Source organism: Notolabrus celidotus, chromosome 3, assembly GCF_009762535.1.
Source record: "Notolabrus celidotus isolate fNotCel1 chromosome 3, fNotCel1.pri, whole genome shotgun sequence".
Lineage (NCBI taxonomy): Eukaryota > Metazoa > Chordata > Actinopteri > Labriformes > Labridae > Notolabrus > Notolabrus celidotus.
Window position 1 is genome coordinate 18,017,110 of NC_048274.1, and position 12,031 is coordinate 18,029,140.

The 12,031-nt window shown below is 40.9% G+C and overlaps 1 protein-coding gene across 1 annotated transcript in view; it reads left to right on the forward strand.

Moving 5' to 3' along the window:
- rhpn2 (rhophilin, Rho GTPase binding protein 2) overlaps positions 1 to 12,031 on the forward strand; it is a 40,117-nt gene that overhangs the window by 22,847 nt on the left and 5,239 nt on the right. Inside the window, 11 exon segments of the mRNA XM_034680714.1 lie at positions 1,193 to 1,268; positions 2,670 to 2,747; positions 4,309 to 4,433; positions 5,019 to 5,059; positions 5,062 to 5,184; positions 7,346 to 7,483; positions 7,486 to 7,532; positions 7,658 to 7,814; positions 10,037 to 10,156; positions 10,313 to 10,507; positions 10,975 to 11,051. Coding sequence (XP_034536605.1) covers positions 1,193 to 1,268; positions 2,670 to 2,747; positions 4,309 to 4,433; positions 5,019 to 5,059; positions 5,062 to 5,184; positions 7,346 to 7,483; positions 7,486 to 7,532; positions 7,658 to 7,814; positions 10,037 to 10,156; positions 10,313 to 10,507; positions 10,975 to 11,051 — 1,177 coding nt within the window.

A 12,031-nucleotide genomic window follows, 5' to 3' on the forward strand; every position in this document is an offset into this window, starting at 1 on the left:
TCCCTTGCTGCAGGAAGGGGAGGGTTTTGTTTTTTATAGACTCTGTCTGATCGGCAGCAGGTATCTGTCACGTTATATTTCCACAAGGCTGATAACAAGCTGAACCTGTTTTCCATCTGTCAGCAGCGGGGTCCCCCATTAAAGCTAAAGCTGAGATCAGAGGAGAAGGTTTAGCTAGTGTTTTATAGCTGCTTTTGCTTACTGTTTGGGGGTTATATTAACGTTAGCACAAATGTAGAAGGGCTGCACCTCCAGAGGGATTAATCATCAGGGTTTTGTAGCTCTGCAATCGAAGGAGACGTGGGGGGCTGCCTGTAAATCCTCACTCCTACAGTGTGTGCTCACAGCACCATCTGCCTAATCCAAAAGTCCCCCTCAATGAAACAACGCTCAAGATTAAGTCAAGGTCAACTGATTAAAATGTGGACTTTCTCAAGCGAAAAAGTTGTTGCTCGTAAGATCAGACTGATTCTGGTGGTACGGTTATTAAGGTGACTCTGTTAAAGACATGACTCTTCACCTTACTTCATCTGTAGTCAGAGGGAGTTTCTTGTTTGATATCTTGAACCACACCTCAGAGCCACCTTTACTTCATTCAAAGTGTTAGTAGACTAAAAGTGAAAATGAATGATGGTTTTCTTTTTGGCCTTATACATATGAATCTACAGATGCAATTCCAGTTTTTCTGAATTAACACAGCAATTATTTCAGAGGTATGAAGGGAAACGAAAATAAAACACTGGATTAAACTAAACCGTCAGGGCATGTTTTCTTCCTAAAGGGGTCTAAATGAGAGCTGTCATTGGGATTCCATTGGGACACTTCGATGTTCTCCCTTTGTATTCCCTTTGCAGCATGTGTTGTTGGCATTTTTTATAGTTGTCATGGTAGCAAAATTGTCCCCCAAGCAGCCTCCTTTGATTTGAGCCTGTAGGATTTGGGATAGTTGCGCCATCTTAAGGACCAACCTGGGTGATTTTTGTCAGACCAGCCATTTTTCACTGGAGCTCTTCAGTCCTAAAGGTAGCAACCACAACTAAAAAGTCACACGGTTGATACCTATGATTGGAACACAATGTAAAACATAAACACTAATACTCTTTTATCCCCAAACATCAGTCAAGCTTTAATATTGAATTAAAGAAAAACTGATCATGTGTTCTCTTTTTCTCTCTTTCTGTTTTGCTTCCAGGGAAACAGCCAACATCCCCGTCATTGCTCTTGGTCTGAAGGAGACAAAAGAAGTTGATTTCTCAGCTTTTTTTAAGGTACTGACGCTCAATCTGTGGTTTAATCAGTCTCTTCTATTTAAATCAAAAGTGGATACTTTACATTTACAATTTCACTTTGTGTAAAGTTGATGAAACTTGAGTTTTTTTCTTAAAAGTTAATGAGAAGTAGCTTTAATTCAATTGATTTGCACATGATTCATTCATTTAATTGCACATTACACTGCTAGTTTTCAGATAACATTGCATATCAAACACTTTCTAATTTTAATGCCCATTAATATTTACAACTCTGACACTGTATTGAATAATTACACCTCTACCCATCTTCAATGTGTTTTTATTATATATATTTTTATTTCAGATTTTTTGTGTTTCAGTTTTACATTTTGTACATATTCTTATTTTACATGTAAGACTTTCTAAAGTGTGTTTACCTTTTAAGTTTTACATTTAGATTTACAAAGTCTGTCTACAATGCAGATATATTTTTTGATGCACAGATGTTTTTGGATGTACTTATACTTCTTTCTAGTAGTGTTGAGTTTATTTACTGTGTTTGTATTTCTCTGGTATATGCAGTTAACTCTGATAACTAGCTGTAACACCATAATTTCGTGTTATCAGCTATTCAAAATTAAATTTGTGTTTGGTTAATGTAATAGAAGATGAGTTAATTATAAAGAACTGACTAATAAGTTTGACTGAGAGACATCTGAGTCAGATCTTGTTGAATAGATGCTCTTTGAAGTCATGATGAGTTAAACCACTGTTTTGTTTGTATATTTAAATGTGAACATCATATGACAGTGGAAATACAGACTGTATTGACAAGAAAATAGCAAACTTGAGCTAAGACTTTCCAACAGGAACACAGCGTTAATTTGCATGCAACATATTTCACCCACATTGACAGGAGCCTTGTTCAATGAGGGTTAGTTGCAGTAATATTACATTCTCCTTTCACTGGGTATGTGGGTCAAATTAGCTATGCCTTGCACACCTGCTGCTACATTACACTTGCAATTAATTCATTCAACAAGAATTCTTCACCTGACAATAAAAGATCTGTCTCATATTCTGGGTCAGACAACAGCCTGTAAGAGTTATCATGCAGCTCAATTTCAATGTGAGAACCTCGTAATATCCTGGTGGCATATTTACAGTGTGCTGCATCCTGTTCTGGTTTGCTGGCATGCTATGTGGGAGCTGTGCAGTGTTTTGTTATCGCTGCTCTATTTATTGATTGTTCGCACACCTTAGTTTTAACGCCCTGGTGTCTCCTGCCCCCCGGCTCTCACCTGCCTACTTGGCATTAAACAGTTTGAATTGATGCGTGCAGGTGGCCTAGTTGTGATAGTCATGTGTTTTATATCCAGAGAACTCCACAACAACTGTCTGGAATGAAGTAGTGTATTTGAGCTGTATCTGTTATTATAGGATTTCATCTTGGAGCACTACAGTGAAGATGGGAACAGTTATGAAGAGGAGATTGCTGACCTGATGGACCTGCGACAGGTAAAGAAAACTCAGGCCCTGTGGTACACACACACACACCCACCCACACACCCCCCACACACACACACACACCCCACACACACACACACACACACACACACACACACCCACACACACACACACACACACACACAGAGTGTCAAAGTTTCATTATTATTCTCCACCCAACATATTCTTTATATTTATGTCCCAGCCACATTATGTAAATAGCAATTGAACTTTTGGCACATTAGCGCCCATGGGTGTGTAGTCTTACAATGAGGTTTGGTCAGGAACAAAAGTTTGTATCAAAGACCAACAAAAACGTAAGTCTTTATTCATTGTGCTGTAGTTTTCTTGTAAAAAATGTGAAATTTGCTGTGTAACAGCAACACACCTCCAAGCAGGTGAACCTGGCTCTTAAAAGGGAATGAGTGCAGCCGCTCTGATTGGTTTGTTTAATGCTACGCCCAAACCACACCTGTGAATAATCAAGGGACTTAATCCAGCCTCTTTACACCCTGCTCCTCACTTACTGTCCAGCTGTGTGTTACCTAACTAGCAAAAATTGGTCAGACGTGTCCTAATTGGCTTTGTGCTAGTGTTTTTAGATCATTTTAAATAGGACATCACAGTCTGTTTGAGATTTACTTTTAAAGCCCCTGTGAGGAACTCTTAGTTCGTGTTGATTTTGGAACCCCCTGTGGACAACGCTGAAGCTCTTGCTGGTTTTGTCCTGAAGGTAGCGTTTTTCAACAAAAAGTCTCTTCTGTTCTGGGAACAGTCAATTGTATTACTCGTGCTATCCTTTGCTTTAAAAATGTGAATGAAAGATGGTTTTTTACATGCTGCGTGTCAGCACAGACACAGTGGCAGCACGTAACCGGCTTTAAAAATTGCTTAATATGAGTAACCAGTGCAGTCCCTGATGACACCAGTATTAATTTACAGTCTGTTTCGTAACAAGTTGATCACTCCCAACAGGAGCTTAAAGGTGTCTGATATAGGTCCCTCTTACACCAGTGTTGTCTGCCTTAGTTTCAAATAAATCCCTTACCCATAAACACACAAAGGGTTGCATTCAGAAATCAAAGGATCATACTTAACCCTTGAGAATAAGACCAAAATAATCTGTCTTATTCTCAAAACACATGAAAATGGTTGCAAAAGTGTACTCCTACATGTGGAGAGTTCACGCTGAGGCTTTTCAGCAATCTGAGGTTATCTTGGGCTCAACTGCACATGTGTGGAGATGACTTGCTGCAGGGAGAAAGTGCATCTCAGTTTGAGACAGTTTGACTGGTATGAAATGTTTCGACTCTGTCTTCACAATAAACAGAACAAAAAGGCTGAAAAGAATAGTAACTCAGTTTTTAATAGCTTAGATGTGTAACCCTCAGAACTTCAAAGTGAAGCTCACAATATAACTAGAGTCCATCGTTGTGAAAGGTGAAACAAACTTTTGGGTGAAACTGAACCTTTAAGTATTTAGAAACATCGCTACAATATTCTGTTCTGATAGTCCCTTCATGAGTTTTCACTGTTGCAGACTTCATCAGATCTCTCTCCTGTCGTATCTCAGGCTTGCAGAACACCGAGTCGAAACGAGGCCGGAGTGGAACTGATGGCCAAATACTTCAGCCACCTTCCTCTATGGAGAGCCGATTTCTTCTCCCCATCACGTCAGACGGGGATCTTCTTCACCTGGTACAAATAGATTACTAACTTTTCTAACTCATTAGGACCAAAGCGAATCTAAAGAAGCATTGTCTTGGTGATGTGTTTTAAGTTACTGTTAAAAGGTGAGATTACAGCACTCACACCCTCTACAGGCTTAATGTAGTGAACTCATTCTGCAGCAGAGATTGTCAAAGTCATAGACCTCAAAACCTAAGCGAAGGAGACAAGTCGGCTCTATAAAAGGTTCAGCTCAGACAGAACCTCAAATCTAGAACATGCAGTTAGAAGTCAAAATGAAAGTCTATAGGGATTATATCACTTTGTGGCAGACAGACTTGAACCAGATACACATTGTGTTTTTTGAACTTTTTTTGAACTTCAGCCATATTCAAGTTCTCGGATCTTGCTCTTTCTCTTTATGGCTTTTGACACAATCTAACATAATTGTATCTTCTAAAGACCACCTTACGATGGTTCTGATTTCATATAATTAGTTTGTTGGGATTAAAAATCTCTTTTTAAGAACATTCTGTCAGTAACAGGCAGCAGCTCAAGCCATGATTCTCAGCTTAACAAAAATCAACCGTGACATCTCTCGCCTCTTTCCCTCAGGTACGACTCTTTCACAGGAGTGCCAGTGTGTCAACAAAACCTGTCCTGGAAAAGGCCAGCATCCTCTTCACTATGGCTGCCCTCTACTCTCAGATGGGGACCCGAAGTGACCGACAGACGATAGTTGGCCTGGAGGAGGCCATCTCAGCCTTCCAGAAAGCTGCAGGTAGGAAGAGATAGAAGGCCTCTAACTACTTTGACTGGACAATAGAAATGACTTCATAGCTAATTTTCCAACATTTATAATCCTCCTCTTTATATCTGACAACCTAGTCTATAAGTGATTGAAACCCTGCAGGCAGCACCTCTTTTCTAAAGCCATGTTGTGTAAAAGAGTTAATGAGTTAATTAGCTTTTCAATATTGACCCAAGGTGTGGTGTTGGTCTGACAGACATTCTGTAATTAATTAAAGTATTAAGAAGAGGCTTGCTGTTCAGAAAAAACACTGGTGCTCAATAGTCTTATTTTCAAAGTTTGTGCCACCCTCCACCCTCTGGCTTCTGACTCCTGCTCCACAGAGAATGATGCAGTGCATGTTTTCTCTGGCATCTTGTCATGTGGCGGAGCTCCAGAGAAGCACCCGTCACTTGAACTGGTTTCCCTCCTCCCTGAGGTTTCAGGAAGCTCAGACGGACTTGATAGAATTACGACTGGCAGTATGAGGAGTATGGCAGCCTAATTACAGCTCTGAGAAGGCCCTGGCTTTGGTTATGTAGCTTTTATAGCTATAATTTTAGACTTTGTACTAAGTAAAATAATTATGCAGTCATGAGGAGCATTGTCATTGGTGTAAGGAGCCGGTAGTACACTCAGCTGGGAGGCGATGGCTAGCTGTGTTTGGGCTGCTGCAGTGCCCTTGAGCTTGGAACACAAAGGCGGTTTAGAGGATGGGAGGAGACGGCCAACAATGGCAGAACCTGAGAGGGAGGCCAGCGAGGCAGTGCTCTGTATTAAACTGTCTACAGCTCCCTGCTGCCAAGTTTTTAATCTCTAAATAAGAGGGAGGGCGTTCTCAGCTGGTATGCAGATGTCTTGTTTCGTCAATCGAACATGAAAATTAGATTTAAGCAGGTTTGTGTTTTGGCTCAGCTTTAAGAAGCACACAGAAATGATCTCACTGCTAACTTTGAGGTTTTCTCCCTGAAGAGAACAATGGCAACATGCCCGAGAAACTGAGGTCCTGGTTCCCCTAGAGGTAGTTTGGAGAACTGCAGCATTACACAGTCTTGCTTGAGAATGCATGGGATGAAGTGATGCATAATCCATAAAGTTGTCACACTCTCTTATGCGTGGATCTACCTTTTTTCATCGTAGAAGTCTGGTGGTGTGAACTGTCAGCTGTTGCAAGGAATTTAAGCATATTCAAGCATCATCATTGAGTGAATCCTGGTTACCTAAATCAGTACTCAGCACATATGTAACCTTTTTAAGACATGTGCATTAAAGCAGGTCAGTAATTAGGGTTGGTTTGCTGAACCCAAAGGTTTAATTTGCTGATCAGAACACCATATGCCTTGTTGCCTCTGACTGTATCAGCTCTGCCTTTAATGACTCACTGTTGTATATGTCATCAACAGTAGTATCAGACTTGAAATACCGATTTCTGTTGTCATAGGAAGTTATTGAAGGTTTAGTGGCTACATTTTCTTTCTTTTTTTTTTACTTGACAGGCTACTCTCTATTTTTATGATTATGCTGCCAACAGTAGTCGTTTCTAATTTCCATAACAAAGCGCAGGCTACAGTTGGTGTTAATTTGTCTGTATGTGCTAACCACTTCACCTCAGACTGCCTCAACAACGAGGGTTGACCACATTAAGTCTGCACCCTCCCTCAGACAGCATTCAGACAGCCAGTGAGCGCAGCACCTCATTATCATAGAATCTCCATCCACACAGATCACAGCATGGGTGATGATGTTAAAAACTGAGAGGCTGCAGATCCTTGATAGATCCTTTAGGATGCTTTTTGCAACTTAATTTAAAACCTTGCTTAGAAGACAGCCATGTCATGTTGTAAACGGCTAAAAATATATTCATTTGGGACCTTTGTTTTAATGCAATCCCAAATGTAATCTTTATTTTTTTTTACTCTTATCATACAGGGTATTCAAAATATCTTTGAGAGGGCCTAGCTGACTAACAGGTCTTCAGATCAGATGATAGACCAGCCTAAAACATCTGTTTTTGAAAAAGTAAAGAAGCGTAGTGTCTGCCTGTTGATTTGGAACTAAACCAACCAAACTTCATTAATATAAAGAGTTATTGATGTTTCCCTGCAGAGCTTTCATTTTAAGCGGTGCTGAGTCTCTTACTCTCTTCATGCAGGAACCCTGAACCACCTGAAGGAGACATTCACACACACACCCAGCTATGACATGAGTCCAGCCATGCTCAGTATGTTGATCCGCATGATGCTCGCTCAGTCTCAGGAGTGTCTGTTTGAGAAGATGGCACTGCCTGGGATCAGAACCAGTTCTCCTCCCTCATGAAGATGGCCCAGGAGGCAGCGAAGGTAAACAGCAGCATTGAGCACACACTCCTCAGGGCACAGGAGTTCTTAAGCTGACTTCTATGTCAGATTTTCTGCACACTAGAGCTTTAAATGTCCTCTGAGTAACTATGCTCCTCTTCCTTTAGGTCTCAGAAATCTATGATCAAGTCCACCAGTCTATGATCCAAACACCAATCAAAGACAACGTGCCGTTTTTCTGGTCCACAATGTCACAAGTGAAAACCAACCACTACCGCTCCATGGCGCACTACTTTGTGGCATCAGCGCTCCTTGACCACCAGTGTAAGAAAATATTTTCAATATACCAGTTAGAAAAATCACACAAAATGCTTTTTACACAGTGACAGTGCTATGTCATTTTTTTTTAAATGTCTGAAAAAGTGATGATAATTTAAAGAATGGCTGTATTTATTTTGTAACAACACGTACACACATCTATGTAATATGTCTATTATGTGTATATTTTTGTGTTCAAATATCATTTAACTTTTTTATATCCTAAATGTAGGACAACTTCATTGCTTCATGCTTCTCTATATAATGTATTAAGTTATTTGAAAGTTTTGGGGAAAAATACTCCACACACCTGCCTAGTTTTTTTTGCATATCTTTAAATATCTTCCTGATGGAGATCCAAGAGTTAACATTAACATGTTCAGATAGTCTGAGAAATGAATGACAAAAGTCCCCATTCAGCTTCTGTATTACTTATAGCTTCTCCAGTTCTCCATTTCCTGGTTGGTAACAGCCCATCTCTATTCTTCTTACCACTAAAATAACTTGTCAGCAAACACCCTTTCAAACATCAACACACTAATTCAGCGCTATGCAAAGGCATGCAAAAAATGTCTCTGCTTAAGTGAAGCATCACTATTAGAGCCTTACTCTTTGGTTTGCATTGCACAATGCTTTGCATGAAACTGCCCTGTCTGCAGCAGGTACAATAGTGTTTCTGACACCAAATGGATGTGATATCATAGTGTAAGGACAAATGTGGGATGTGGGAAAGTCACCACACATCAAAAAGCCCTTCATCTAAAATGTCAACACCAAATGAAACCAGTTTATTTTGAGATTCATAGATTAAGGGGAGTTTATGTGAGCAAAGTTTGATTATCTCTTGTCCTGAACAACCTTCACTCACACTCCATCTGCACACCTACTCTACGAGTTTGAATCTACTTCTTCTGCTGGTCTGATTGTTGACTCCTGAGGTGTGAAACAGTTTTAGGATGTGTGCAAGAAAACTTTTCTTGTCTGCCTGAAAAACCTGATCCTGCTCTCAAAGTGCTCTATGATCCACAGTCCACCGGGTTAGTCATGTCAGATGTCTGGACTGAACCACAGCCAACCACACAGCCATTACATAACGACTATTTAGAGACACACAAGCATGCACGCACGCACGCATGCACGCACATACTCACTCACTCACTCACTCACTCACTCACTCACTCACTCACTCACACACTCACACACTCACACACTCACACACTCACACACTCACACACTCACACACTCACACACTCACTCCATGGACAAGAGAAAAAGGGGGATAGTTGCAGTAAGTGAAAAAACGTGAACATTTCTTGGAGGACTCTTATCTTATTGACTTCATGACACACCGTTCGCTTAAAAAAAAGATTAATTTGTTAAAGTACATTTTATACTGGGTCCATAATTCAAACTAAAAACCAAATGACGATGCAGATTGTCAGAAGCTTTGCAGGGAATTTTCCATAGTTTACCCAGAGTTATGAAGGGGACAACACTGCGGAGAGAAACAACTGAGTGATGCAGCTTTGAGTTTGGCAGCTCATTAACAGATTCCTGTGTGGATGAGGAGAATAGAGCAATTACCCACAGAGCTGTGGAGAGAGGACTCAGCCCAGAAACAGGGCAGAATGAAGAGAGCTGTTGTAAACAGATTAACCACAAACATTACAAATAAACTGTCTGTGCTGTCTCTAAGAAGCAGACTGGTCAGGGGAAGCCTAGAAAGTTCTGTCGCTAAAATCCCATGAACCAGAACATATAAAATACTGACAACAAGTTTTCTTTTTTTGTTTTGTTTAATGAGCTTGTAAACATATTTTTGCTAACAACGTCAGGATTACATTCAAGATTGACGGCTGTTTCTGTCACCTAACCTTTTGTGGTAGAGATGTTGGTTTGTTTATTAGATTGAACCCTTGTCTTGGTTAGATATAGTAAAAAATAGTCAGACAATCATACTCAGTGCAAATCTATAGGATATGAACTGAACTGGACTGAAGTTTCACTGGTGGCTTAGCGGTCCAAGCGCCCCACATACAGAGGCTATAATCCTCGTCGCAGAGGTCGCCGTTTCGATTCCTGGCCGCGACCATTTGCTGCATGTCTTCCCCCACCCTCTACTCACCACATTTCCTGTTTCTCTTCAGCTGTCCTGTCATAAAGGCAAACTTTCAAAAAAACAAACTGAATATAGTTAACATTAATATTTTTGCTCTGTGTGTGTTCAGTGGGTCCCAGTGATGATGAGGACCAGCAAGAGAAGACTTTGTCTCAGGTGTACGATCGGCTTCCTGAGGGACGCTCTCCTCTGGACATCCTGAAACAGAAAGATGAACGTAAACGCATTGGTAAGAGTGGGCACAAATAATACGAGCAGCAGAAAATCAACTTCCAACAACAACAGACTTGACTCTAAATGTTCCTCTTTGTTGCTCTCCTTTGCTCTCTCCTTCCCTTCTGCTCTCCTCTGTCTGCTTGCCTCCTTGATTCTTTTGCTCCCTCAGGTAAAGCACACATCCGCCGTGCCATCCTGGGTCACGAGGAGGCTCTGAGGATCTACGGTTTGTGCCACCACCTGAACAAGCTGGACATCCTGCAGGACATTTTAAGAGCCAGTCACCAGCGTTCGCTCAACAAGTGTAGTGAAAATGAAAACGAGGAAGAGTTCACTGACTACACAGAGGCCCCGGACATCATCTGTGAGTCTTAATGCTGCAAAGTGAATACAACACCACAACCAAACATATAGTTCTGTTAAAGTAAACATGAAATGAGAAAAATAGGATGTGAACAATAAAGTAGAGCTTATTTGAGTTTCCTTAAGTATCACTGAGGTGACGTCTATTCTTCTGATGGTTGACATGGAAACGAACAAGTCACCTTAGTGTCACTACAACAAACACTTCAGCAACAACACTGCAGTCCAGCAGGGCCAACGTGCTGCTTGAGAGGTTTGTCTCTCTGGATACAGTTCATAAAAGAGGCAGCTGAGTTGTGTACCACACCTGCTGCAGTCACATGTGATAAGTGACATTTGTTCTAGGTACAAATTATGTAATGTTTACACTGCTAACTCCCCGCCTCTCTGCAGGGCAACAGTTGAACCGCAGTTGTGTCAGTAAACACTGAAGAATGACATCTTTGTTTGTCCCCTCTCTTTCCTCAGCTAAAACAGAGCACAAAGCAGAGATGGAAGTTCCTGCCACCATAAAGGTGAAAGTCACAGACTTCTTCCAGCGGCTGGTATGTGGGTTACTAATATTTTTCCACTCACATTGTTATTTATCTGTACAATATGGTTGGTTTATTCAGTAAGTGACAGAAAGTGACTCTAGATTGGTGTTTCAGATGTGTATTTTAAGAAACACCAGAGTGTTTCTGTCATTTCTGAATACAACCAACAAAGGGTGAGACTCCTGGAGGCTTTGGCACATTAGAGAAGCAGCTGATCCAAACATTTGACACCTCAAGAGTCTCCTGGACTCTCATCCATAACAACAAATGCTGAAACTAACACTAACCATGGACAGGTGCTCTGATCCTGGGTTGGTTAAAATGGTGGTGGCTGGAGGGGGGCGATGGAATCCTCTTTTTTATTTATTTTATCTTACCCTTTATTTAACCAAGAAGTCCTTTAAACATAAAATATTTTCATAAGGGAGTCCTGGCCACGACGGCACACCACAATAAAAATGAAACATGCAAAATAAAGAAGGCCGACAACCAAAGTAGAGTCAAAATCAGTTGCATTTCTCAGTTGAATTGACTCTAAGCAGGGCCCGAAAATTGCTTTTTATTACTGGTTGCAGCTATCATGTACATCACTGTTCCTTATACGCTGCCGCACACTGTCCGTCTTTGTCCGGTCGTAGACTCTCTCACTGGCTGATCTTTATTTATAAATGTATTCTCGGACTTCTCCCTACTTATTTGTGTGTACACGTGTAGAAACCGCAGCCGATATGGCCTGCGCTCTCAGGACATCATACAGTTGCAGGTCCCGAGAGTCAGATTTGAACTGGGCAAAAAGGCTTTTAAATTTTCAGCCCTGTTTACCTGGAATGATGGGCAGAAGGACTTAAAACTGACACATCTTGTAACTCTGGGGGAATTCAAGTCACTCATAAAAGACAGAGAAACAAGCTCCATTGGTTCTTGTGATTGCACTGTGTAATCATGTAACCATGTGAAACTGACCGTATTCTATTTGTGTTGTTTTGTGT